Source organism: Echeneis naucrates, chromosome 13 (genome assembly GCF_900963305.1).
Source record: "Echeneis naucrates chromosome 13, fEcheNa1.1, whole genome shotgun sequence".
Taxonomy (NCBI): domain Eukaryota; kingdom Metazoa; phylum Chordata; class Actinopteri; order Carangiformes; family Echeneidae; genus Echeneis; species Echeneis naucrates.
Genome location: NC_042523.1, coordinates 2,612,022 through 2,639,927, shown reverse-complemented (window position 1 = coordinate 2,639,927; position 27,906 = coordinate 2,612,022). Strand labels below are relative to the sequence as shown.

Here is a 27,906-nt window from a genome sequence, read left to right as displayed (position 1 = left end):
TATCTTGCCTGGCCGGCCAGCACTCTTGATTGCTCAGCACCCCGAAAGCTCTGATTCTAGAATCGTCCATGCCTGGATACACAATTAGTGGTGGAAGCTGCGTAGTGCATGCTTGCTGGGCTCTTGTGTCTCACGATCATTTGACAGACTCGCTAAATATGTTGCGTCTATTTAGCGCAGCTATGAAAGGAATTATAGCGTTTACCACGCTTGATATGAATGAGCCTCTCATATTTTACAGGTATAGATATTTTCTGAAAATAAATCTACACCAAATGAGTAGCTTGTGAGTATCAAAATATTGATTTCACAGATTCCATCCCCATCGATTTGTAAAGGAAAAGGCGTTTTTAACTTTAAGCAACGTCGACAAAACCTTCAATAATGACATACGAAAAAACCAAAAGAGATGTCCAATTTCACATCAAACTACAAACTTATTAAAATATCTGGTTTCCTTTAAATGACTCACTCCTTTTTCCACCCGACCATATTTTCGAGTAAGACTACCGGAAGTGAGCTGCGAAAGCCAAGATGGCGCTTAGTTGGCGCAAGTTAGCGGAAGAAGCCGATGGCGGTTAATTGCACAAACTAATCCGTTGGACATTGACAGCACTGAAGCGACAGCACCGACGTTTACGGAAAGGGGTCAGCGAAAACGAGCCGCAGCCTGGAACCCTGCTTGGTGTTGTAAGTTCCGTTATCTAATTTAAGCACCACGGCTAGCCATTCAGTTAGCATACTAACATGTCGAGTCACGGGTGTTTGTGTCCTGGGATACTGTCCGGCAATACCTTAACAGAGATACGAGATGGAGATACAGGGCGAGCAACATGACAATTCATATGTTCCCGACATAATTTAGACAGAGCCGAGATGGATGTCACAGTGTTCCTCATTCCATTATCATCAGCTAGTGGTGGTCTGCTTGTGTCGCCGGCCCTTTAACTGCTAAAGCTAACAGATACGGATATATATGAAAGTAATGATGTTTGACTGGTTTCGTGCTTTACCTGCCCTGGGTTACTCACCTGAAGAACTTAATTACCCGTTGACTCAGTGTCGAAGTCTAAATGTAATAAATATAATTAAATTAAGTGGATCCACTTCTAGTCAAAAAGATAAAAAAAACTAAACATGCACCCCCGCGGAGAAGTTATGAAATCAAAAAACTGAAAAGAAATTGCAAGGGTGCAGAGAGGAAAACCCAATCTATTGTTCATTATGAAATACTGCATGAAAAACTCAAAATTTACAGAAATGCAGTCAGTAATAAACAGCAAGTTTAAGTTCTCCGGTGCCTATAGACACTCTGTGTGAGGACTTTGCAGACCACTTCAGAAGTGAAATTGACTCAACTAGATCTAGTCTTTCAATCCTACAAAATGTTGCTCTTAACATATCTGATTCATTGATTTTACCTGAAGAAAGAGGAAATGAGGGTGAGTTCTGTCCTGGTTGATGCAAATACTTTTTCCCAAGTAAACCAAAGCACCTGCCTCTTAGATTAACCCCCCACATCACTTTTAAAACAATTTTGTGTTTTCTTTTGCTTGAGTTTGAGGGATTATTTCTTTATTTTTTTGTTTAGTTCAATATTGTCAATTGCTGTCTTCAGATGTGTCTTCCCTGTTCCCGCAGAGCAGCGGTGGTGAGGCCCCTTCAGAAGGAGAGCAATTCAGAACCTGACATTCTTAGTAACCGGGCTGTATCCAACATACCATTTCTTATTGAAATCCTAGATAACATGTTTATTATTCAACTAAATTGTTTATTTTTTTTGTTAAATAAACAATATATTGGAGACACATCAATCAGGTTTTAGGACATTTCACAGCACTGAGACAGCCCATTCAAGTTTTTGTAATGATAATCAGATGTAACACGGACTCAGACACTTTCAGTCCTGCTTCTACTGAAAGTAAGTGCTGCTTTTTATAACATTCTGTTAGACAGGCTTAGAAACCTGGTAGACCTCTCTGGTGCTATTCTTAACTGGTTTTATTCCTTCCTCTGATCGTAGATTCTTTATAAGTATGGATACATGTGCCTCAACCCCAAAGTTCCAATTCAGGACCAAGCCTTTTTAATATAAATATGCTTCCACTTAGGGATGCCGTCAGGAGGCACGGCATACATTTTTATTGCTATGCTGACGACACAGGTCCAATTGGTTTTTGTTTTGTTTTTTTTTTTTTAAATTGTAATTCAGATATACAGCTATAGATGGTAAACAATTTCCTGCAGCTCAACCAGGACAAAACTGAGGATTTAATTGTTGGTCCTGAAGGCAAGAGACAGAAACTTCTGCCAAAATCTCAAACTCAATCTCAAATCTCTAACCCTAACCCAGTATGCCACACACGCTAAACCCAAGACAGGCCCAACATGTTTGAAAAAGTCGCTCTGTACATAGTCCTGGTTGATGGTACGGGGATGTCACTCAGGCAATAACTGAGTTCATTGCTAAAGATATGGTGCCTCTCAGCACATTGACCAAGCCTGGGTTCACTGCATTGATAAATACGCCTGATAAATGGTACAGTATGTGTATTTATCCATCTTTTTGTTTATCATTTTATTTACTTTGATTTTCCAAAATAATTTCCACGGAGTTGAGGCAAATTGTGTGTTTCAGTTTGTGTGAAATGTTAATGACTTCAGAGCAGTAAGATAGATGTCATTTAAAAATATCTTTTTTTTTTCTTTCAAATACATAGAGGCAAAACCAAAGATTTGTTGCTCTTATGTTTCTGTAATGAGCAGTTAAATAAACATGTTCTTTATTTCAACTCTTGCATCTTATTGTGACCTTTGACCTGTGATTTTATTTTTTTTTTTTTATTCTATTTATTATCCTCAAATTATATTGAAAATGTCCAAACAAAAACAGCCATGTCTCAGACAGTTTGGGTTTTTGAAGAACCATCCTTAAACTTGCCCAAACACTCAATGTGAATGCAAAACCTCTGCTGCTTGCTGAAAGGGCAACTCCTTGCGTTGGGAAAGACAGCATTAGCTTTCCTTAGTTTGCAGACAGTGTGAGCGTGTCTTTTCTCAGGAACCCTGTTACTGGCGGCACTTGGATAGTGATTTGCGCATATGGTTGGAAAGTCGTGTTGCACAGTGTAAAATGGGGTTCCCCCAAGGGCCACTGTCCCTGAGGTCATCCGGTACTCGCATTTTAGTTGTTCCAACGGTAAAAACAAAAAACCTATAGTGAAGCGTCTTTTCTTTTCTTAAAAAAAAAACAAACCTGTTCATCAGCTGTGGCAGACAGTATGAATGCTCCTGGTGCCTTGCTGTGCTGAAGCAGTTTTACTCTGCAAAAGAGGAGTCTGACCTACTCCTCCTGTCACCCAGCGTCATTTCAGTTTTATGTCCTTTGTGTCTGGAACAGCCTACTGGAGTGCCTCCGGGTGGTAGAGAAATCGTACGTTTTTCTAAGCAGGATTAAGACCTATCTTGTACATTTTTTTTCTATATTTTGGTTTTTATGCAATTCTATATTTTATAAAAATTCGTAACTCATGAACTCTTAATTTTCATCTTGAGTTCTGTCATGTTCAGTGTTTTCCTCATCGGAGCCCTGCACACCAGGAGTTGTCTGGTCCACTTGCAGGGGTATTGTCCTTCTGGCCTACTCACCGGGGGGCCTTGCACTACAGCCTCATTGCCATGGCATGGGTGGTACCATCGGTAGTTGTGGGCTGTGGCGCCTTTTGGTGTGGAGGGCTCCCTAAGAGAGCGTTTCATCACCTGGTTCCTCAGTGCCCTGTCATTTTTACTAGTGTGTAACTGTTGTATGCTTTTAACTTTTTCTTTTTTTTTTTTCCCTCTCTTTTCTTCTTCCCTTTAATCTGTGAAGCACTTTGTGTTGCTGATCTGTATAAAAAGTGCTATATAAATAAAGTTTGATTTTATATAATCAAAAATCAATGGAAAACAAGTTAGCCAACTATTGTCATAATGTCTGTCCTGGATCTGTCCACCAAGCAAAGCTGCACAGCCACTTTTAGTTTTAGTTAGTAGTTGGTAGAGAGGCTGACAGGACAGTTAGAGGGCAGAACAGAATGGAGCATAGGTCCCAGGCCAGATACGAACCAGGGATGCTGCAATTACCCAACACATATTTGGCCACCAGCATTCCTCAGCAGTTTTTATTAAAATGACAATAATAATTGAGCTGCGGCATGATTGTTTGGTTTGTTTGGTTTTTAATCTGATTGTCTAGGACATGTTTTACTTTGCAGGTAGGTCCTCTCTTTTCTCTTTCTTGTGTTTTGTTTGACTGGTTATTTGTTGACTAGGGTTACTAAGGCATGGTGCTTGGATGCGGTCTGTCATACTCTCTGACCTAGCAAAGGTGTCATTCAGCCAGATGGAAGTATGGACAAAAGATTTATGGATTCTGTCTTGTAGCTGAAGTTATTTCTCTATCCTGTCAAAGTTCCGCATCCTACAGTGCATTAATTCTCCACAACAGCCTTGAGTGAGACTGATATCAAACATAGAGCCAACCTCTTTAAGCAACTTGTGCGTTCTCCTTTTTTTTTTTTTCTTTGACAGCAATCACCATCATTAAAACAGGGCATGTGCCAACTCTGCCTGATAAAACGTGTGGAATTTCACTGCATCCATCAAAGGATATGAGCTTCCTCAGAAAATGCAGCCATCTTTACACCTTCTGTTAGATGGCATTTTGAGGGACTTGCCCAGCACACTGCACATGTAGACCTCGTTAATCTGAAGGGCACCACTGAAGGTCATTGGTCTGTAATGAGTTAATTTGGCCAGGTGTTTAATTTTACATACCAGAAAAAGATATGAATTGGAGCCTTCTGGTTTTCAGACTAGAGTCAAAGTCCCTCTAAACTTTGAATACAGTTGGAAAGTGAAAGTGTCACTTTGACAGGTTCTTCCAGACCTTGGCAAAGTGGTGATACATCCAAATAACTTCTTCTTGCGTACAATTGTTTGAACTGGTTATTTTGGAATCTGCAGTTGTTTAGAAATGGCTGCAAAAGACTTTCAACTTGTGTAAATTAGGGATACACCAAAATGAAAATTCTTGGTTGAAACCGGAAACTAGGGCCGAAAACCAAAACACCAAAAGAAATGATTATGTGAATTATTAGAACCATTGCATTTAAGGCTATGACTGTGTACTAACCTCACTAAAATCAAGGCATTGCAATTTAAAGAATAAATCAATTACAAAAGTATGAAAATATTTATTTAGCATTGACGTTACAACAATGCACAATATAAATTAAAATTCAAAACAAAATGCATTCTCATATTCAGAATGGCAATCAGGATGTTTGGATTTCAGGTGATGAATTTGAACCCAACGTGGAGAAACTTTTGCAGATACACCCTCTCTTGAAATTTCAGCATTGCATGTTTTGCAAATCGCTATCCTTAGGTCTTTCTCAGTGATATTGACTTGCTTGCGTCATCACAATTCTGTTTCAGCCGTGTTGTTTTGGTGATTTAGGTCTTTCAGCCAAAAACCGAAAATGCCCTTTTGGGCCATTTTCAGTGCATCCCAAGTGTAAATCTACTGTTCTCATTAGAGTTCCTTGGACTTTACCGTTATTCTGAGTATAGGTCAATCCAGTGAGTGCTGTCACATTCTTTTTATACTGGCAAGGGGAAACTACCAGCTGTAGTCAATCATGATTACTAAAGAAGAGACGTTAATATAGCTTGGCCTTGTCAAGTTAAGACATTATACAGACTTTACCAGCACTTATTTAAAGATTTACTTGTGCACCAAATTCTTGTTTTTAAAAATCATTGAAAATGTACATTGTATAATCATGCCCTGGAAAAGAATGATTCAAATACATAATTAAAATAATGAAATTAATGACATTCATGTCTGTGTGTGAGTGTACACATACACATAGATGGATAGGTATTGATTGATTTACAACCCCCTCTTGTTTCAAACAAATAAGAATTGGAACAAATTACAAACTGGTGTTGGCAAACCAATGGAGCACAAATGATGGCTTAACAACTGGTCTGAACACTGAAGAGGCAGATGGGTCATGTCTGTTAAAACACAATCTTAGGATGTAGCTTTTCTTTTCTACCAGTACCTATTTAAACGGGTCGGTCTGCGTAAAACTGTAACAGCAAAGTCACAGTGTGGAGAGGTAGTTCCATTGGATGAAAGACATACTGCATTCAAGACTGAAACGGAAGAAAGGTTCAGTGATTCAGAATAGACCTAAAAGTTCAATGAAACTCTCCGTACATAAATATAAAGACAATAATAAAAAGGAGTAGTGTAGTACCAGACAGCAAAAGCACACGTTCAGGCCACATCCAAAGAAAATTTAAAGTGTGTCTTGACTTCATCAGTTTGTTAAGCTGACCAGTTTAACTTAGCTATTCCAATTGGAAACTGGACAGCGACCTAAGTTTAAGAAAAAAAAAAAATTGTTTCTCATCTCAGAAGATGACAGGAAGTTAGTATCTACAATTATTTAGTTAGGAGAGATGGTTTCCATCCCACCGTGGACGGGGCTGCTCTCATTTCTAGGAATATGGCCGATTTTTATTAGAAATCCAAAACCCTGACAATCCCGAGTTGAGACCAGGAGACAGAGCCGCAGTTTAACACGCTCCTCTGCGCCTCAGTCAGAGTGGTCACCTGCCGAGAATAGAATAGAGTCTCTGTCTATGTTTAGGTCTGTGTCTGTCTGTCATTTGTCTGTCCCCCGACTACCTTAATTTAGAAAAGTTAATAAACCCAAATTAAACAGAAGAGGAGCTAAAAACAATTACTTAACTGAAATTAAAACAGCCACAAAGTCAGCCTCAAATAACACTGCGATCAAATGTGGACTGTTGAACATTCGATCATTATCATCAAAATGTCTACTAGTTAACGATCTCATTGCTGATCATCATATTGATTTATTTTGTATAACTGAAATGTGGCTGCAGCAGGATGAGTATGTTAGCATTAATGAAGCTACACCCCCAACTCATATTAATTTTCATATCCCATGTACCACAGGTCGAGGAGGGGGGGTGGCTGCAATATTTCAGACAAGCCTATTAATCAACCCCAGACCAAAATCTGGCTGCCAGTCTTTTGAAAGCCTCACTCTTAGTCTTTCCCACTCAGACTGGAAAGGTGAAAAACCAGTTCTGTTAGTTACAGTGTACCGTCCACCTGGTCCGTACTCAGAATTCCTATCAGAGTTTTCTGAGTTTATATCAGAGTTAGTACTCAGTACAGATAAAATCATTATACTGGGAGATTGCAATACACATTAATGAACCCACTAACTTCTACAATCATATTCTTGATCTTGTTCTAACATATGGCCTTTAAAGCAGACATCAACGAAATTATAAAGAAATTGGCGTTCCAGTAAGTCAGAAGTCTCTCACAGAGCCTGGAAAGATAGCCTAAAAACACATTAAAAAAAGCTCTCAGCAGCGCTAGAAGAAAATATTACTCAGCACTTATAGAATAAAACAAGAACAACCCCAGCCTCTTTAAAGAGATCTTTTATTAAATTGAGCCATTCATTCTAGATTTGATTAATCTGACTTTATGTCTTGGTTATGTACCTCAGGCGGTCATCAAACCCCAGCTTAAAAAGCCTAATCTTGATCCAGATGTTTTGGCAAACTATAGACCCATATCAAACCTTCCATTTATTTCTAAAATCAGAGAAAGCTGTAGCAAAACAGCTACAAGACCATCTGGATGTGAACAGTTTGAACAGTTTGAACAGTTTCAGTCAGGATTTAGAGCCCATCATAGCACAGAAACAGCACTGGTTAAAGTCTCCAATGACATTCTAATGGCTTCAGATAATGGATCAGCCTCCATACTTCTCCTTCTAGATCTTAGTGCTGCATTCAACACCATAGATCATAATATTTTACTACAGAGACTGGAACATGAAATTGGAATTAAAGGAACTGCACTAAGGTGGTTCAAATCCTACTTATCAGATAGACATCAGTTTGTTCATGTTAACAACAGCTCCTCATGTACTGTAGTCAGTCATGGAGTCCCGCAGGGTTCAGTACTTGGACCAATCCTCTTTACGCTTTATCTGCTTCCTCTAGGCAACATTATCAGGAAATACAGCATCAACTTCCACTGCTATGCAGACGACACTCAGTTGTACCTATCAATGAAGCCAAATGAAGTCACTCAGATAGTCAGACTGCAGACATGCCTTGAAGAAATAAAATTCTGGATGCCTGAAAATTTTTTACTTCTCAACTCTGACAAAACAGAAGTTATTGTACTTGGCCCTAAGCACCTCAGAAAAATACTATCTAATCATCTCATCAGTCTGGATGGCATCACTTTGGCTTCCAGCTATGTAACTTGCCTTGATGTAACTTTGTTATGATTTGGCGCTATACAAATAAATCTGATTTGATTTGATACTGCTATTATTTAGTTATTCTGCTTTACCAAAAACTGCAGTCTGTTCCAAGTCCAAGGCTCTGAAACAAATTCTCCTGTCAGTTTCCTAATGTGTGTTTTGTGTTTTAGGTGGTGATGGCGGAGTGGCGGGTGGAGTGTACGTGGAAGAAACATATCTCAGAGCAGTTGAAGCTCAGAGACCGAGTGCAGAGACAAGCATTTGAGGAGGTCATCCATCAATGTGGGTCTATCATACCTTACTCAGATTGACAGTCGCATATAAATTAGCAAACATTTCAATATCTTTCTAGCTTCACTCAGTTCAGTTTGCATTTAGAACCATTGACTACAGAAATAGCTCCATGTTAGCTGGAGACTACAAAGGTGGCAGTGGACAAAGGTGCTGTGGAGACATTAATTCTGTATCATCTAACATCATCTTAATGTCCTCATTAGGAGCAAAGTCATTAACCGCTGTCAGGCAGGTGAATTAAGAGAGTTCCTGTTGTGGGTTCTGTCCGGGAGTGATTGAAAAATGTCTCAAATTGATGAGTCGTGTTTGCCCTGATCTTCAGCCTGTTGTTGACAAAGCTGTGGTCCAGCTCCAGCGAGAGTGATAAATGACTGAGCTTTGTTTGTTTCAGATAACCGCCTGCTCGAGAAGTCAGACCTGCAGGCTGTCCTGTCGGAGAGATACCAGACTGACAAATATGATGTCCAGAGAGGATATGAGGCCAGGTGAGATATAGGCAGTTGTTGAACTCTTAACTTGTGTCCATTCATTGCTACTCGCAAGTGTGACATTTTTAACCTAATGGGGATTCACAATCTTGATTGCTAGCTTGGCCCCCAGTTCCACTGCTTGGAATCTTGGAGTCATTTTTTTATCAGGACATCTCTTTTGTCCCTACATAAACAAAAAATGGATGAAAAAACCATGGCTATCAAAGGGTTCAGAGAAAGCATGTAAAAATAAAAACAAACTTTATAGAAATTTTATCAAATGTAGAACGAATGCGGCTGAGACTAAATACAAAGTAAATAAGAATAAATTAGTATTAATAATGAGATGGGCTAAGAAAGATTATTATAATAAAAATTCACAGTCACAAAAGTTATTCACTGTTCCAAACAGGAGATAAACAAGCTTCACTTAATAGATGGTGTATTTGCTTTCACAGTTTCAAAACTGCTTGAAAAAACTTTTTCCCTCATAAATTAGATCTTTTTTTTTTGGGGGGGGGGATTAATAATTTGATTTTGATACTGAAGATCATCATTAATTGATAAATTACGTTCATATGGTATGAGGAATGGTTCTAGATTGGTTGAGCAGCTATCTTCACAATAGGCAGCAATATGTACAGTTGACAGATATGAGAAAATGAAGCAAAGACTGCACACCAGCCACAGCTCCAGAAAATACATTTCATTATCCCCAAAGAAGTGAGTAGTAACATTTCGGGTCAAAAGACCCCTCCTCAGGTCAAGTCTGACTATGTAAGCATTAATGACTATCAAATGACTGAGAGTGAGAGTTTTTTTTTCTTCCCATTTATTTTGGTCATATCAACATTGTTGTTTCTTTATGTATTAATTGTATACTTCATGTTGTGAAAAATCTGTCGGTAAGCTGATCATCAAATGTTGTTTCCTGAATTCTGCGCAGGTAAATATATATAGGTATATGAACCTGAGCCAGGTTCTGCCCTAGGTTTCTGCCTCTTAAAGGAAGTTTTTCTTAGCCACTGTTACGAAGTGCTTGATTGAAGGATTTGTTGGGTCTCTACACAGAGCTGGTCAAGACCAAACTCTTTTTGGAGTTGTTAAAGTGCCTTTATGTAATTTTGTTATGATTTGGCGCTATATAAATAAATGTGATTTCTGATTTAATGTAAACACATAATGACTGAACAGATTATTAATGAAAATGATGAGCCATGTATTATCTGAGGTTAAATAAAAAGGTCAGATCCTCTGCCCTAATGTGTGGCGTTGAGCACAGGTTCTCAGACTATCGCAGTCTATCTGTGTTTTCTTTGAGAACAACCATCTCTGTCTGTGCCTCTTTCTCACACTTGTATCATTTGCAGCTTTTTTGTTTAGTTTTGGTTTGCCCCCCCCCCCCATGTGCCATTAAATTAAGCACACAAACTTATTTTTAAAGAGGGAAAGACCCAATGATGAGACTGCCAAAAAAAAAAAATGTTTAAAAGAAAATTCCAAGAGTCTTACATAAATTATGGATTCATCACAAGAGAAGATTCACATATTCTATATTGTGATGTAGAAAAAAACATGCATATATGGTTGTAGTTGCATTATATCATATATGCAATAATTCTGTTTTGCACTTCCTATCCTTCCTGCCCTCAACCGTCCTGTCTTTCAGTTCGAGTGCGGACTCAAGTCGTAGTGATGCTATGCAGCAGGAAATGGCTCAGATGAGAATCAAACACCAAGAGGAGCTGACAGAACTGCATAAGAAGAGAGGAGAGGTGAGTCACCTTAATAACCTTAACAATACTTATACAACATGTCATCAATGAGGCCTGTCCTTATCAAATCAAATTCCTATGTCACTGCTGTGATACATTAAGCCAGAGGAAATTTTCATTCAATTTGTGAGTTAGTTTGACATTTAGGTTGTTCCCCAATAAGAAAAGTTCAGGATCTCCACGTCTTATTTGGAGAAAGGTTGTGAAGTTTCAGGTCATTGAAGTGCTGACTTTTGGTCCTGGAAAAATTTGTATGCTTGACTGTTTTTGTTTCTGTCCTGCAGCTGGCTCAGAGCGTGATTGAACTCAACAACCAGATTCAACAGAAGGACAAAGAAATCCAGCGCAATGAGGCCAAGTCAGTTCCTTTTTTGTGTGCGTCTCATCCTGAAATGAGGCTGGATTGCCAGCAGAGGGTGACCTCTCTGAGGAACATAAACTTGACTATGTTTTTCAGAATGCTCGATTATCAGCAGCAGATCTCCAAACTGGAGGAAGATTGTCGTGAGCTGAGGAGCTACCTGCAGGTAGGACTGTAAAAATGGGACACATCTGAGGTTGCACAAAGAATTCTGGGAAAAGAAAGACTACAGAAATTTTACTTTAATGACACTGGAAGTGGATGAGGCAGGTCCAGGGTCATTAAATTCACCCAAATCAAATCAAATGTATATAGCGTCCATCATGGGGACAGAGGAAATGAGGGAAAGGTCGAGTGGATGGGTAAGGGGCATGAGAGCAGGAGGAGAGAGAATACTATCACAATACAAGCTAAAGCATTAAGATGTAGAGGAATAAAGCCTTGTGCCACTAAATTTACCTTATTGAGTATTAGCAAGTAAAAAAAAATACAGGTGATAGAAATAATCACTTATAGTAATGATTACAGCAGCAGGAACATATTAACAAGTTTGATAGTTTTTAAGAACATGGTAAAAGCTGAAAGAAACACTGATGTACACACCTTTACAGAGTGCAGTACAAAGACTGCTGACAAAAAAAATTTAAATGAATGATGCTCTATATGTACCTTGTTATGATTTGGTGCTATACAAAAAAATCTGATTTGAATGATTGTGCAACATGATCCATCACAGCTGCATGTTCTTTCAACTGACACTTAGCAGTATATACTGAATTATTTAATATTTCCACCTATTCAACTTCATTATCTCTCACTGTGTATGTAATGTTATTGACCTATTTATTTTTGACCTATTGACCTATTTACATTTTTCTATCTGTATGTATGTATGTACATATTCTTGTGATATTTTGATCTTGCTCTTTACTGTTATACCAAGCGTGAATAACCAAATTTCCCAAGGATTTAAAGCATTTCTGATTCTGATATCTAATTTCCTGATGTATCATAAAGCTCTCTGCCTGAGATGTCAAGTGTCCTTCGAAACAACAAACCCCTCCATTATTTGTCACTATGTGGATGAACTGCAGTGTTCTTGTTTAGGCCTCTTCACAGTTGTGATGTATCCCAGTATGCGGCTTTGTAGGACAGAAAACCTGTTAACCTGAATTTACTTTGAAGGCTCCATATCCTGCTTCATGGTAGAGGTCCCAGATCTCCCACCAGAAAGTCCTGTATCCCACATTTTTTTCTGGATACCACCATGACAAACAGCAGTGGAATGATGACATTGTGGCTGTACATGTCATCACTGGTCAGATTTGACTGAGGTCCAGAAAAAATTACAGTGTCTGACTTTGTGTTAATATATGATCCTCATCTGGATCGGTCAGGGATTTGGATCAGATTCTTTTCTAGTCTTCAATGATGGTCCGTATTAGAGATTTGATGGTCAGTGATATAGGTTGACGAACAGTAAAAGGTCTGATTACTCATAATCCTTCCAAGAGCCCCTGCATTCTGGTCCCAACATGCCCAAGTGGTGCAGTGCAGACTGTTCATCGATGATCCTATAGGCTTGGTGTGATAACTGATATCAACTAGAACTGGTCAGCATGAGGAGGAAGAGACTGATCTCAAGTTTTCTACGTGAGACCTTGTGTCAGAGAACAAGAGACAGTTTAGTCCAGACCAGCTCAGAGAGTCAGGCCAAACCAGAGGCCATCAGATGTTGACAGTATATTTTCTTGGTGAAATGTATAGTGGTCCATGAAAGTCTTCAGGAACCCAAAATAATTTCTTTTTTTTTTTGTGTGTGTCCCTGCAGGACCTGGAGAGAGCCAACCAGACCCTGAAGGATGAGTATGATGCCCTGCAGATCACCTTCTCTGCTCTGGAAGAGAAGCTAAGGAAGACTACAGAGGACAACCAGGAGCTGGTGTCTCGATGGATGGCAGAGAAAGCTCTGGAGGCCAATAGGCTTAATGCTGAGAATGAGAAGGACAGCAGGTAGACTTTGAAGAGGTCTCTAATCTTCTGGCTGATAAGCACCTGACTCTTATCTGACGTTTCAGACGCAGACAGGCCAAACTGCAGAAAGAGCTGGCTGATGCTGCCAAAGAACCTCTGCCCATTGATCCGTCAGTAGATTCATCCTCTTCCTTCTGTTTCACTTATTTTGTGCCAGGTGAGTTGGTACTGATTTGTTATGCTTATCCTCAGGGAAGACGACATTGAGGTTCTGGCTGAGGATGGAGGAAAAGGCGGAGGAGAGACCTCACCAAGCAAAACACTCAGTAGAACCCCCAGGTGAGGAGTCAGATTTCAGAAACTGGCCAAACTGGCGACAGGACGCAAACACAGTGGGAGGTCATTTGGACCTCTAGAAATGTTTTTGTCTTTTAGGGTTCTAACCACGTAGAAATACATGGTGTCCATGAAGTAGCTTTACAACTTAAAAAATGTATTGCAAATGAACAGACAAATATGTGGAAATTATTACAAAATGAGGAGTAGATGTTGACCCTCATTTAATACATCTTTACAGGGGCACCATTAGTTGCACGAAGCACATCAAGACGGTACTCGATTTCTTGCCATGTTCGCTGTAGCATAGCCTCATCAATGGTCGCAATGGCATCAGTGATCTTTTGCTTTAGGTCAGTGATGTCCCATATCTTTGTTACTCAACATACACAGTATCTTTAACATGACCCTATAGAAAGAAGTCCAGGGGAGTAATATCTGGCGAATGAGGTGGCCAGGAAATCAGAGTATCCCTTCCAAGTGTTAGGGTTAGTGTTTTACCACTGCCTATTTCATCAACAGGGTACTTGAAATACACAAATGCAATGTGACTTAAAAACTTTGACAACCACTGAGTATATACAACAAGATGTGTATACTCAGATTAAGATATTAAGGTATCTTGTTTTGTTTTGTTTTTTTTTTTATTAGAAAGAGACTTAATGGACACCCTGTAGAACTCTATTATTTTTGGTCAGTAAAATTATTGCAGTGCTGATGATGATTATTTTTAGTGTTTGCTATTTGCTAGATAAAGCCTTTAATTATAAATGAGTACGATTTGGCAGCAGTGCTTAACCAATTATTGGTTGTGACCTGGTGTAATGATACCAAAAACTCACAATACAATAATGTCAAAATCAGGGCTGGGTGATACAACCACCCCCAATTGTGACATTGTCAGAAACCAGAAATCTAAACTAAAATCCCTGATTTATAAATTTTTTCACACCAAAATTGATTTGCAATTTTAATCATTGTTTATTTTTCTTCTTAAAAAACAAACTAAAACTGACAAAGAAAATATTCAAAACAACTTTTGCTTATGTTTTTAGATTTTACCATCTGGGATTTAAACAAAATCCCCTAGGGGTTAAAATGGCAGTTTTTATTTCTTATATCTGAACCAGTGTATTTTGCATCATCAGCAAAGTTTACATCCAACCTAATGCCTTTGTTGTCTTTGTTACGCAGTCTTTCTGCCCATTTTCTCTCTGTTCACCTAGAGACTTTTCTTGTCAGGTTGTGTCCTTTGTTGCATCTGCAGCTTCTTTGCACAGTGCGAAAACACACATTTTGCACAAAAAAAATAAAAAAAAATATATATATATATATATATATATAGAGAGAGAGAGAGAGAGAGAGAGACTGGATGTGGATCCTTGTCTTCACCAAATGTCTACAGGGGTTGCCTCCAACCCTGCAATCCTTTATCCCCGGACCCATTAGTAATATCAAAAATGGATAGATGGATCTTGACTAAATTTATATTTCTGTTTGTGCAGTAAGAAAATATCCCAGCCGCCTCCTGGTGGTTTACTCGACTCCATCTCCAACATCTTTGGGTATGTACTTGTACTACTAAAGTATCTGGTCTGCCTCTTCCTTGGTCTCTGGGGGGTCTTCACTGTCCATTTTGTGATTGAAAATCTGTCTATCTTCCTGTCTGTCTGCAGAGTGTCTGAATGTGTTCAGCCTGGACTCGTCTCACCACACTCCAGGTGAAAGACTGTGCGTGCGTGTGTGCATGCGAGAGAGCAGCCGAGTGCCAGTCTGTGTGTTTGCGTTTTTAAATGGGTTGTGTCTGAAATCCTATTCACTCCTATTGGTGGTGTCATAGCCAGTTAGTGTCTCATTCAAAGGCCTATCTTGTCAGCTGCTTTTACATTCAAAATTTCTGGGATGATTCCTGTATTATTATTATTATTATTATTATTATTATTGTTGTTCTTGTTGTTATTGTTATCTGAGACTGGGGAGTAGTTAGTCTAAGTTTATTATAGTGATATTATAGTGAAGTTAATTTTTCATGATTCATGCTCAATACAATGATCAGGTAGATCAAGACAGAAACATCAAATCAGCTCTAGGACAACCAAAGCACGTGTAACTTTCTGAAGTTTTCTTTAGTTATTATGGTTCACAGCAGGGCTAGGTGATTTGGGGAAAATATCTAACTAAAATTTTTCCAACATATTGCAATTGTGGTTTGAATTGCAGTTTAATTTTATTTCTATTGAAGCGAGAGATTTGTTGTTTGTTGTAGGTAATCAGACTAATTGCTGTCTCCATTGTTACAATGCCCATACTGACAATTACACAGGGCACGTTTTTATAGTTGGGGTTATTAAACAAAGAGGCACTGCAAAGGGGAGATTTTTTTTTGTTTTTGTTTGTTTGTTGGGGGGGGGGGGTGATTCCATTCACTTAAAAATGTATAATCAGTTTTTCTTAAAAATGTAATGCTAATCTAAAAACAAAGGAGGAAAGGAGGAGTGTGGGGGGAGGTCAGAGGACTGCAGCACACTTCTGTCGTGCAGTCTGCCATGACAGAGTGCCCCCTGAACCCTGGTCTGTCTCCCAAGGTGTGGTGCATTAAAATCGTGTGTAGGCTGTGTATGGTGTACCTAACTGTGGCTGTGATAAGTAATGTAATGGCAATCTTAATGCATCACACCGCATCCAGGGTCATAGGTGGGGCTTGAACAAGCACAGGAGAAGCAACACTTAGTCATGGCATGGCTTGAAGTGGCCTGCTCTTCTGCGGTTGGGTGGCGCATGAGGCCGACAGCCCGGGGGCCCTACGGCAAACAGTTCAGCTGGGTACCTGGGCTCTTCTGTGTCCTCGTGGATGAGCTTTTTCTCGTGGCACTGTGTAGTGATGGGTCCATGACAGCTCCCTGGTGGCCTAGCCGACGCTAGCCGGTGTGTGATGGCTTGCTGCTTACTCTCTCCCTTCTGTTAGGGGTCGCGCTTAGGAGGTTTCCTCCTCCTGCAGTCTCCTTGGTTTGTATGCGTTGGGGGTCCAGGTATGGGGCCATGGCCCCCTGCTCCTGCAGCCCTTGCACCTTTGGGCACTTTGTCGGTGTCTGCGTGCAGAGGCATTGTTGGGGTACGGGATGTGAGATGCCAGTGGCGGATGTGGATGGCTGCTCGAGAGTCATCTGACTCGTATATCATAATTCCTCCTTCCTTTGTTAACTCGTTCACTGACTCATCCCTGCCACTAGCTACGTTAACATGCAAAAAATCAATCTGATTACATTAAATTAGAACTTTAATGTTTACAAGTAAACCCTAAAAAATAAATAAATAAATCCAATCATGACAAGTCTTTAGATGCATCTCATATTTTAATAAATGATTTTGATATGCACAGAATTGTCTAACATTTGGGGAGCAGCTACTTTCAAAGTAAACAAACATAGCTTGTTTTGGGGTTTTTTTTTTATTTATTTATTTAAGGCTCTGCACTGTGTTCTTCAGATAGTACTTTTACTTCTGTTTCAATAATTTTCAGTTCTTTTAATATTTCAAGTAATGTATTTGTGTCCAATACAGACCAGTGCTGTTTAACTCCCGCCATGTCTTCTCCTAGCTGTAACACATGGCTGGGATAACAGACATACGCAGTTAAGATAATTTCTACTTAGTGTTTACATGAGCAATCGGTTCAATGATTGGCATAGCCCACCCATCTCAATCGGAAGCAAATTTTGATCCGAACAAATTGATCAGGTCAGAATGTTCCAATTGGCATGTTTACATGAAACATTTTTATACTGTCAGGCTTTTAATCCCATTTCTTGTGTCTATGTAAACATAGCTGCTGTCATCTTACTAAAAATAGGAGACCAGACAAAGTGTGACGATTATGCAACTGAGACTGCAGGGACTGAAGTGGATCAGTATATTAGCCCTGTGGGGAAAAGCAGCAGCTCTGGTTTGCTGTTTAACTCAGTTTCCCTCTCTGAGTTGAAAGTGTGCTGTGCTACTCCGGAGGAACTGCAGTAGAAGGAAATTATTCACAATATCAATCAACCATTCATTCAGTCATTCACTCTCAGACCTACGGGCAATTTAGAGTCATCACTTAAGCTAAACATGCTTGTCTTTGGACGGCAGGAGGAAACTCACACAGGCATGGGGAGACCATGCAAACTCCACACAACAAGGCCCCAGGCCGAGAAACTGAACTCCCTGAGACCTTCTTGTTGTGGGGTAACAGCACTACCCACTCTGCCACCGTGCTGCCCACCAATCAACCAATCAAACTTTATTTATATGGCACTTTCTAAACAAAGAAATGTTGCAAAAAGTGGTGTACACACTAAAAAAATAAACACACACGCACACATCCACTCACACAGAGACACTTGGATAAAAACAGGACATTATGTTTAACTCACAAAGGAAATTAGTATGCTAAATAAAAAATGTTCTTGAAGTTAATAATTTTCCTGTTTTCAAATCAGTGGTTTTAACAATAATGAAATCATTAGGGACTAGGACCAGGACTTTGTGGAGCTGTGTGTGCACTGAATCAGTGACTCAAATGACTGATTCACTTTGGTGAGTGATTAGTGACAGACTCCAGTGAGTCAGTGAAAGGATTCGAATTTCTCATCACTAGTCTGTAGCGGTCTCTCGCGCGATTGTTTCCGTAGAACTGGTGCTTGTTTCTCTCGCGAGATCTGGCAACACTGCGCTCTTTGTGTTGGAAAAACAAGATGTCTAACACGCCGTTAAGTCTGAAGTCCAAAGTTTTTTGAAGGAGTTTCGATTTTCTAAGATAAAGAAACACTGCATTAGATCAATTTTAATGCTCAAAGACTGCAAAACTGCATGGCAATGATGGGAAGTATCACAAACCTCAACACTGCGTTAGTGAGGCGACATGGAGAAACTTTAGATGAGGAGGCTAGTACAGCTAGCACAAAGACGGATATTCAGGACTTCTTCCAGCCAAAACTCCACAGGAGCCAAGGTAATGACCGCTTCAATAGCCCGTTTCATTGATTTGAAAACCTTACGCCACATACTGTTGTGCATAATATGGACTTTTGGGATTTGATTAAAACACGGGCGATGTAAAATAATTGTCTACTTTGAACAAGGACCTGTATGATAACCCATCGAACCAAACTGAATCTTTCCGTTTTAAAATGTGTCTGACTTACGCGCGCTTTAACTCCCAATTTCACGCTGCCCAAACAGTTCTCACGCAAACTATAGCTTTATGTTTGTACCGTCATAAGTGAGCATACAGTAAAACCTATATTTGAAAAGACGGACACCCGTCGCGCTCCTTCGCAGCTTGTCTTTTCGCTCAGCATTTCACGTGTGCTCAACTCTTTTGGCCCAGGGTATGGAAAAGTAGTGAAACGCCAACTAGTCAGAGACCTGGAGGGAAGAAGGGGCCTGATTGCCTGCTTATCATTAAGTAGTTATAGTCAAGTCATTAAACCTTTACATTCTTAGCAGCTGCAACCTTTTTAAAACCAAATTCACTTTGAATGTCTGTATAATGTGTAATTAAAATGTTTCTTTTCCCCCCTTTTTAATTATAAATTTAATATGCGATTAAGAATTGGCAAGAGAATGGAATCATCTACAAAGAAAAATGAGTCACAGACATTTATTGACTGAACAGTGTCCTCAAACTAGAACTCCTCCTTCCTTCATTCATTCAGATGTAACATCTGTTGTTGCTTATGTTGTCATAGAGCTGCCAAGTGACCTCATGATTTCTTGAAACTGACAGAAGTATTTCTCCCAGCAGACGCCGAACCACCAACTCTTTCAGCAGCTCACCTGAGAACACAGAGGCACCCTCAGGAGGGTGCGCAGAGGTTCGAGTCCCATCCACAGCCCTGCATGTGTTTGTAAGTAGCTCAGATTCTTCACCAACAGGTATGAAAGTTTGACTGTTAGTTGGACAAGTTGAGAATTGCTAGCTGGGAAATGCCACATGACTTTTGGGTGGTGTCATTAAATTTCAGCACGCCTCAAGTAAATGGTCACAACCTGCTCCTGCAGCACCTGTAAATGGCCACACCCCCACACAACCTGAATTAACTGCCGCCTGTTGTTTGTTCTGCTGATGATTAGATTATTTTGTCTGTGCATTTCCCAGCTGTAGAACAGGAACTTAGCTTAGGCCAAAGGTCAGTGATGAACAGTAAAAGGTCTGATTACCCACAATCCTCTTCTGCAGCCCTCTGGCTCCCAGCAGCCCCTGCTCTCTGTCCCTACCATGCTCTAGGTGTGCATTGGTAGTTTGAGGGGCAGCTGACAGGAAGTGACATCACATCAAAAGCCTGTATAGAGATCTTATGGGCTGTTTGTGGTACCTGACAACCGATGAGCAAGGAGTGTCAGGCTGAGAAGCAAGGAGGAGGGGAATGATCTCAAGTTTTCAACCTGAGACCGCGAGAAAATATTGTGATTTTTATTTTTATTTTTAATTTTTTTCTCTCTTCTCCATTGTTAAACCCTGTGTGTTTTCTTGTGTTCAGGAGGCCCATGATGGGGAGGTGAATGCGGTCAGGTTTAGTCCCGGCTCTCGCCTCCTCGCTACAGGAGGGATGGACCGGAGGGTGAAGCTGTGGGAGGTTGTGTCAGGTGACGTCTCCATGTTGTCATTCTTAAACACAACACTCAGGGTTTATCTGGTCCTATTTTGGGTATACAAGAAGCTGACAGCCAGGACTCTCAGCGAGACTTTTTTAATTTTTTGTGACTGGAGAGTCTTAAGTAGAAAGATGGCAGATCGCAATCAATGGATAGTAATATCTTCACACAGATATCCATATTTTCTGTTCCCATAAGGTTACCATAATTTCCGGATTATAAATTGCAACGTTTTTCACACACTTTGAACCCTGCAGCTAATTTATGAATTTTTACAGGTAACGAGCTTCATGCCACCAGTGCATTAAGTGTCATATCAGACCAATGAAATTACCGAACAGGCCACATTGGAGCAATGAAATTGAATTAAATTAAATGCACCAACACTAAATTCTTTAGATAGATTAAAAACTCTATTATTAAATAAATTCTATAGATTTAGATTTAGTCAGCTGTCAAGTTAAAGTCGATCGATCTGGCGAAAAGGTGAAATCTTTCTAACATAATTCCTGCCAGATGCCATTTCCTTCCATATTTCCGACACCTGTGGCTTATAAACAAGTGCGGCCTATACATGTACAAAACTGTTTCTCTTTAAATTTAGCGCATGCGGCTTATATTCAGGTGTGCTCTATAGTCCGGAAATTACGGTAATATGAGATAGGAATAATCCATGGAAATGACAACATAATCAGGTCAACCACTGTCTCTTTGAGCTCTGTGGATCCAGTCATCTGCAGCCAGCTGACTCGTATGTTCATATTTCACTCGGAGTTGATCTATCGATCTGTTTAGCTTATGTCTTTACAAAGTTAGAAACGCTGTTGTGTGCACATGATCATTTTACCCATAAACCGATCTCCTGGTTTAAAAACATACTCATTTTAGAAAGAAATGCAGAATAGTCTTATGTGAGATACATTCAGAGAAGCATAAACATGTAGGCGCTGCACCGCTGACATTTCTATTATTTTTGCTCTTATTGTTCATTGTTTATGATCGAAACATTTTACTGAATCAAACCATCTGTATGCATCTTCTCTTTCAGGTCACTGTGAGCCGAAAGGAGCTCTGACTGGCAGTAATGCAGGAATCACCAGCATAGACTACGACAGTGCTGTAAGTTTGGATCTGCTCTTGCACTGGTTTCAGTGTTCAGTGGACGTGTGTGTTTTTGTTTTGTTTTTTTTCACTGGGCCATTGCCTGATTTAGTTACTGTCTGCTCCTGCTGTGATATTTTGTGGTATCTTCAGGGTTCATACCTGCTCGCTGCCTCGAATGACTTTGCCAGTCGGATCTGGACTGTGGATGACTACAGACTGCGGGTGAGTGTGAATAGGGTTGCAGTGGCGGAACGACTTGATGCTTAATTCGGAGATGTTGTTAGTTTAAGCCTGACTTAGTCAGATTAGCTGTGCTTTAATTAACATTGTAGATGTAATATCTCTCAGATTTGTAAATTGTCTTATTGATGTCTGTTCAGCTTTTGCACGCTGGTCAGTGATGTGATGTAAAAGGTCTGAATCTCAGCTCCTCCCTCAGCTGCCATTTTACCTCCCAGCAGCCCCCTGCTTTTTGCTGCTATCATGCTATAGTGGTGCAGTGGTGGTCACAGGAGCTGCTGCCAGACAGGAAGTTACATCAAAACGAGTCTGTACAGAGATCCTATAGGCTCAGTGTGATGACTGACATCCGACAGAACCAATAGATAGAAGTATAAGGCAGAGGGGGAGTGATCTGAGAGATGATCTCACTCTGCTGCTGAGACCAGAGGAAATGACTGAATATAAATGCTGTAGGCAGAGAAGTAACAAACCCATCCTGTCACACTGAGAAACACTTGATCCAGAGCAAAACGCTAAACTTAAATGAACTCAGATTTAAGGAGGAACCAAAACAGGAACTTTATGACTGAGATGCCTTAAGTCTGATTAGCTCATTAGTTTCATTCAGCTTAATTTACACTTCTAACCTCTGCATAATATTGAAGATTTATGCTTTGCTTTTGTATAATATTGCCTAAGGGAACCATATATAGGGTGAAAAGGATTGGTCCAAGTACAGAACTCTGTAACTTCATGACTGACTAAAGTGTGTAAGGAAGAGCCATTGTTAACATGAACCGAAGCAAGCCTCATGGTGTTAATCATCTGCCCTCTTGCATGAGTTCAGCATTGCCTATCCTATGTGGATTTAACATGCATAAACCATCCTGTCTGGACTTAATTTTGTATTGTCTGTCCATAACCAAGTAATTTTCAGTTTAATTGCTGTTTTATTATTTGGTTTACAAAGCTAGACAGCTAACATGTACAATGTTGTCCAAATAGCAATCAGCCAACAAATGACAAGTGCATCTTAAGTTGCCTTTTGCTTGCTGTGTCTATGAGCAATAAAGTGTGGAAATTGATACTGGGGTCCTGGTACCTGTATTCTCAGTGATACACCAGAGCAAATGCCCATCCCAGGAACTACTTAATACAGTCCAACATATTATCTTCACTTCAGGACAATTGTCCACACCATTAGAATGTCATTTGTAACTTTTACCAGTGCTGTTTCTGTGCTATGATGTACTCAGAAACCTGACTGAAACTCCTCAAATACGTTATTCCTATTCCTATGTTCATATCCTTTGCTTGTAACTATTTTTTTTTTCAAGAACTTTGGAAATGAAATGTTAGATTTGGGTCTACAATTAGCCAAAACATATTCATCAAGCTGAGGGATGTGTTTTTGTTTTTGTTTTTTCCCGAGGAGAGTTTTAATAACAGCAATCTTGAAAGGCTGTGGTACATACTCAAGAGAAAAAGACCAATGATCAGATCCAGAATGCACATGTTAATTAGTAGAAAACTGTCTTTAAATACCCTGGTAGATACCAGATCTAAACGACAAGTTGATGGTTTTGATGATGAGTGTAGAAAGTTGCTTAGAGATTTAAAGGTGAAAGATTCCAAATACAAAGCAGGCACTCCTGTTGATTGAGAAGCTGCTGCATTTCTTAATGTTCTACTGCCAATTGTTGGTAAAACCTGTGGCTCTGGTTGTTAGGATTTTATTAGTAAAAAGCCCATAAAATCGTCACTGCTAAGAGTTAGAGAAATCAGTGGTTCCACTGCGCTATTATTCTCTGTTAGCCTGTCTACAGGCTTTCCTTGACAGAGAAGCCGCACAATCAAGATTTGAACACAATGAGGTCATAGGGCTATTGACAAGGTCATCGATCTGTGTAGGGGTCAAGTCCTCAATTAAATTTAGACATAGCAGTTTAGCAAATGATGACTGAATATTCTCCTTAAATTTGCCACTAGCATTTTCAGATAAACATCTGCTATAGCTGAATTTATTCCCAGCTACTGTGCAGTGAATTACTGTGAATCAAATGTTTTCAGTAGTGGTACGAAATGTATGAAAGTTAACATGAGTGGGGGATGTACATTCATTTATACTAACATACTCATCATGCTGCAGCAGGTTTCAGTGATACAGAATAAATCCATAATATGATCAGTGATCAGATTATTAACTAACATGAATTTGGATGATAATGATCTAATAGTCAATACTCCACATTAAATTTTTTGTAAGATATAGATACAAATTGGTTTTATTTTCAGTTAAGTTCTCGTTTTTAGTTCTTTTTTGTTTACTTTTTCATTAATAGATTCATTAAATGAAGGAGGTCGGGGCATAGACACTTTCTGTAGACATGCTTCTATTCTGGGCAGACAACTGCTCTGACTGAGGGGAAGAGGAGAGTGTTAAGCTGCAGCTCTGCATCCTGGACTGGAGTCAGGTTTAAATCTCGGGATTAAATCTTTTTTATCAACTTCAGTCCTAATCAAAAAAGCCAAATATTGAATAAAATGTATTAAAACTTGCATAATGTCAATGATTTTTAATGAAAAAACACTCAGTTCATACTTATTTTCCATATTCATTCAGTTATCTTTTACCGCTTATCCGCTTCCGTCGTGGTGGGTGCTGCAGCCAATCTGCATTAATTTTTGTCCCGTGTCATATTTTAAATTTACTACTCCATATGTCTCAGTTGAAATCTATTATAAATAAGGTCTGTAAATAAAGCTTTATTCAGACTTCATTTGTATCTGGACATACAAAAACATGTCCACTTCCAAAGGGTAGTAAATTAAAATTACTTCGGACGGTTTTAACCCCTAAAATACAAAACACATTGTTTGCAATGTTTGCTTGAACCAGTCGATGATGATTAGAATGGTACAGAGATGACAGTAGTACTCATATTCTATACTTAAGTAGAAGTACAGATACATGTTTAAAACAAAAAAAAAAACCTAATACTCCTAATACCTAAAAAAGGTAAAAGCAGAGGTACTGATTCAACTGTTTTACTCAAGTAAAAGAAAGTAAGTACAGGCTCTTAAATGTACTTTCAAAGTAAAAGCAAAAATGAATTTTTGCCGTTAATGAAACGCAATACATCCTTTGATAATTTCTGCTACAGTACAAGTTCTCGGTTCTCTCTCTACCGTCCCCTCACTCACTCGACTTCTTCCCGTGATTACCTATCCCCACCTCTTCTTCCCACTGTAGTTTGTCACATCTTTTACGTCTTGTTATCTGTGGCGGTTTAAAAAAAAAAAGCGAGCCTATTCTTACAATGTAAGGAGTAGAAAGTACATATTTTTGTCTATAAATGTAGGGCGTAAAAGTAAAAATGTTGCAAATGTTGCAAAAATCTACCTAAGTACAGTAACAAAGTATTTTTACTTTGTTACTTGTCACCTCTAGAATGGTACCACCTCTACCTCAATTAGAGCCAGGAAAACCTTGTAAAGGGATTTTTTTTTTCCTCCACTGTCACCAAGTGCTTGCTATTGGAGGGATTTGTTGGGTCTCTTTAATTCCATGAAGAGTTTGGTCTAGACCTGCTCTACGTGTAAAGTGCCTTGATGTAATTGATTGATTTTGTGCTATAGAAATATTATTTGATGTATAGTGTGTGTGTGTGCGTGTGCGTGTGCGTGTGTGCCTGTGCGTGCGTGCCTCCTGTGCGCCTGTCCGTCCCCCCTCCAGCACACCCTCACAGGTCACAGTGGAAAGGTTCTGTCGGCTCGTTTCCTATTGGACAATGCTCGAATCGTCTCTGGGAGCTACGACCGAACGCTCAAACTGTGGGACCTCCGCAGCAAAGTCTGTATGTGATTGGGGTTTATTTATTTATTTACTATTTTGTTTGTTTTTTAAATTGTCACATGTCAGTGGCCTGCCCCCTGCAGACTGGCTGCTGTTGATTTCTATCACCTGCTCTGTCTGCTATGCAGGTATGAAGACAGTGTTTGCTGGGTCCAGCTGTAACGACATTGTCTGTACAGAGCAGTGCGTCATGAGTGGTCATTTTGATAAGAAAGTTCGATTCTGGGACATTAGGTGAGTGTTTTTATGAAGAAATTAGCTTGATGAAGCAGCTGAGACCAAGACTACATTGATCAGAACATCCTTGCTTTTTGTCTACCTGGTTCTCTTCAGTCCAGTCCAGACCAGATCACTAAAGGTTCACTTACTGCTCCAGAGCTTTTAACTCATGGTCTTAATAAGATGGGAGTTTGCTCATGTCAAAAATGTTTGTGTTTTTTTTGGTTCCCCCCCCCCCTCCCGAGACGAATATTCATATTGAACCAATTGTAGTAAATGATAAATTTCAAACCGGATAAAATATTAATATTTATTATTAAGAATATTGAATTTAGTTTTACATTTCAATATAGGTGTTGGTAATAATAAAATTTCTCTTGATCTCTGACACTCATCCTCTTTGTATCGTTTGTGCTCTCCTGTGTTTTTTTTTTTTTTTGTGTTGGGTTGCCAGAGCGGAGAGTATCGTGCGGGAGCTGGAGTTGCTGGGCAGAGTCACATCTCTAGACCTGAACCATGATCGAACTGAGCTGCTCACCTGCTCCAGAGATGACTTGATCAAGATCATCGACCTGCGCAGCAGCTCAGTCCGACAGACATTCAGGTGAGTTCATCATGATGTCTCTTGTTTCAGGTGGTCAGACCTTCAATCATTTTCTAGATCCATATTAAAATGTCACCAAGTCTCCACAAATTCAAAATCAGCACAACCTCAGGGAACTGTATGCGTCATCCAATATGGATTGGATGTTACAGAAAACGGGGAAAAATAAAAATTGGATATGTAATATTTTCTAGGTTTAAAAAAAAAAAAACTCATCCATAATCATTATAGTATAATACTTAGAACATAGAAAGTTCCACTCGTGTGTTCGAGATCTGATTTGAGTTGTGCTTATTCTGTTCCCCAGGAATAATGAAAAATCAGCTCTGAAGTCTCATGCTCTAGTTATGCCTATCTATCTATGATAACACTGTTTTATTTATAGAGAGCTTTTACCAATGCTTAAGGATGCTCCACAGGAACAAAATAAATTAAAAATATTAACAACATACAGGTTGAATGTAATCACATTATGGAGGGATTTGTGAAGTGAGTTCTAGAGAGTGGGGGGAAATTGAGAAGACCTTGTTGCCCCACCTGTGATTAATGCACGGAAGTACAGAAGCAAAGAGAGAGTCCAGAGTCAGACTGATCACAATCTGAACTAACTTCACGACAGTTTCAGTCAGTCAGTGTCACACATGGCAACTCAGGGATGTTTGAAAGAGCTGGTTCTTCAGTCTAAGGAGAGAAGACAGGAAGAATCAGGGAGGAATAATGGTTCAAAGACCAGCTGATGACACAAGAGGAGACACTTTCAGTGGGCTGCAAAGGGTTAACAAGCTGATGACATGTGATCCAGATTTGATCCAGGTAAACTAACTGTTTGTATGTTCAGTGCTCAGGGTTTCAAGTGTGGTGCTGACTGGACCAGAGTAACTTTCAGGTTGGTTCAACATTGTGTCCTCAGACACGCTATCCATAATGTTATGATGCTTTGAAGATGAACTCAGTGATAAATTACTCCTGTTTTTTCAGTCCAGACGGCTGCTACGTGGCTGGAGGATCAGCTGATGGAGCTCTGTACATCTGGAACGTCCTGACAGGGAAAGTGGACAGAACTCTGGACCGAAACCACAAGTAAGAAACAATCACTGTGGGTCAGAGTTTAAATAAAAAGGTTTTTGATTTGACTTTGAAGCATCAGTTCACTGATGGATGATGCCCTAACCCTTACCTCATCTTCTGTCCTGTCTGCAGCTCAGCCATCAACTCAGTGTCCTGGTCCCCATCAGGAGCCTACGTGGTCAGTGTGGAGAAAGGCAGTAAGGCCATCTTATGGTCTGACATGTGACTGGCTGAACTGTTTCCCAGCTGGACACCAATGGAGACAAGAGACTCTGTCCAGTGAGAGAAAAGTTTATCAGCAGCTGAATGATGACACATCTGGTTGTTGAGCTGTGCAGCTGTGGACAGATGTATATCAGAAAATGAGACACTGATCTGCCTTCATGTTGAACATAAAAACAGCCTGAATCAAATGTTTACTGGTTCTTTGGTTCAGCTCAGACAGTGTTGATGTTCTTCACTGAAAAAGCTGCCCTCAAACAGTTTATGGGGAGACAGATTTGATTGTGAAGGAGGATTTCAATAAAGTCTTCAGGAACAGCTGATGGAGAGCAGAACATCTGCAGCTGAGCTGTTAAGGAAAACATTTCATCTGTGTGCGTGTCTGATGCAGTA

At 39.7% G+C, this 27,906-nt stretch overlaps 1 protein-coding gene and 2 non-coding genes across 5 annotated transcripts; all 3 read left to right on the top strand.

The window, feature by feature from the left end:
- Positions 1–522: 522 nt before the first annotated feature.
- LOC115052734 (autophagy-related protein 16-1-like) lies at positions 523–27,836 on the top strand. Of its 3 annotated transcripts, XM_029517031.1 has the most exons (21): positions 523–690; positions 8,546–8,657; positions 9,061–9,154; positions 10,809–10,914; positions 11,199–11,272; positions 11,372–11,441; positions 13,107–13,288; positions 13,354–13,419; positions 13,502–13,588; positions 15,091–15,150; positions 15,262–15,306; positions 19,368–19,470; positions 20,104–20,209; positions 21,267–21,337; positions 21,473–21,544; positions 25,281–25,401; positions 25,529–25,634; positions 26,074–26,223; positions 27,062–27,109; positions 27,202–27,303; positions 27,424–27,836. In XM_029517031.1, exons 2-21 carry the CDS (start codon positions 8,552–8,554, stop codon positions 27,515–27,517), a joined length of 1,863 nt encoding a protein of 620 aa, XP_029372891.1. In that variant the 5' UTR covers positions 523–690; positions 8,546–8,551; the 3' UTR covers positions 27,518–27,836. The 3 variants fall into 3 exon arrangements, with proteins under 3 accessions (XP_029372891.1, XP_029372893.1, XP_029372892.1); XM_029517033.1 differs by lacking the exon at positions 15,262–15,306; XM_029517032.1 differs by lacking the exon at positions 15,262–15,306 and having other exon boundaries at positions 19,365–19,470.
- On the top strand, positions 19,752–20,016 carry LOC115053667 (small Cajal body-specific RNA 6). The gene has a single exon (XR_003841485.1).
- LOC115053670 (small Cajal body-specific RNA 6) lies at positions 21,715–21,988 on the top strand. The gene has a single exon (XR_003841488.1).
- Positions 27,837–27,906: the final 70 nt, after the last annotated feature.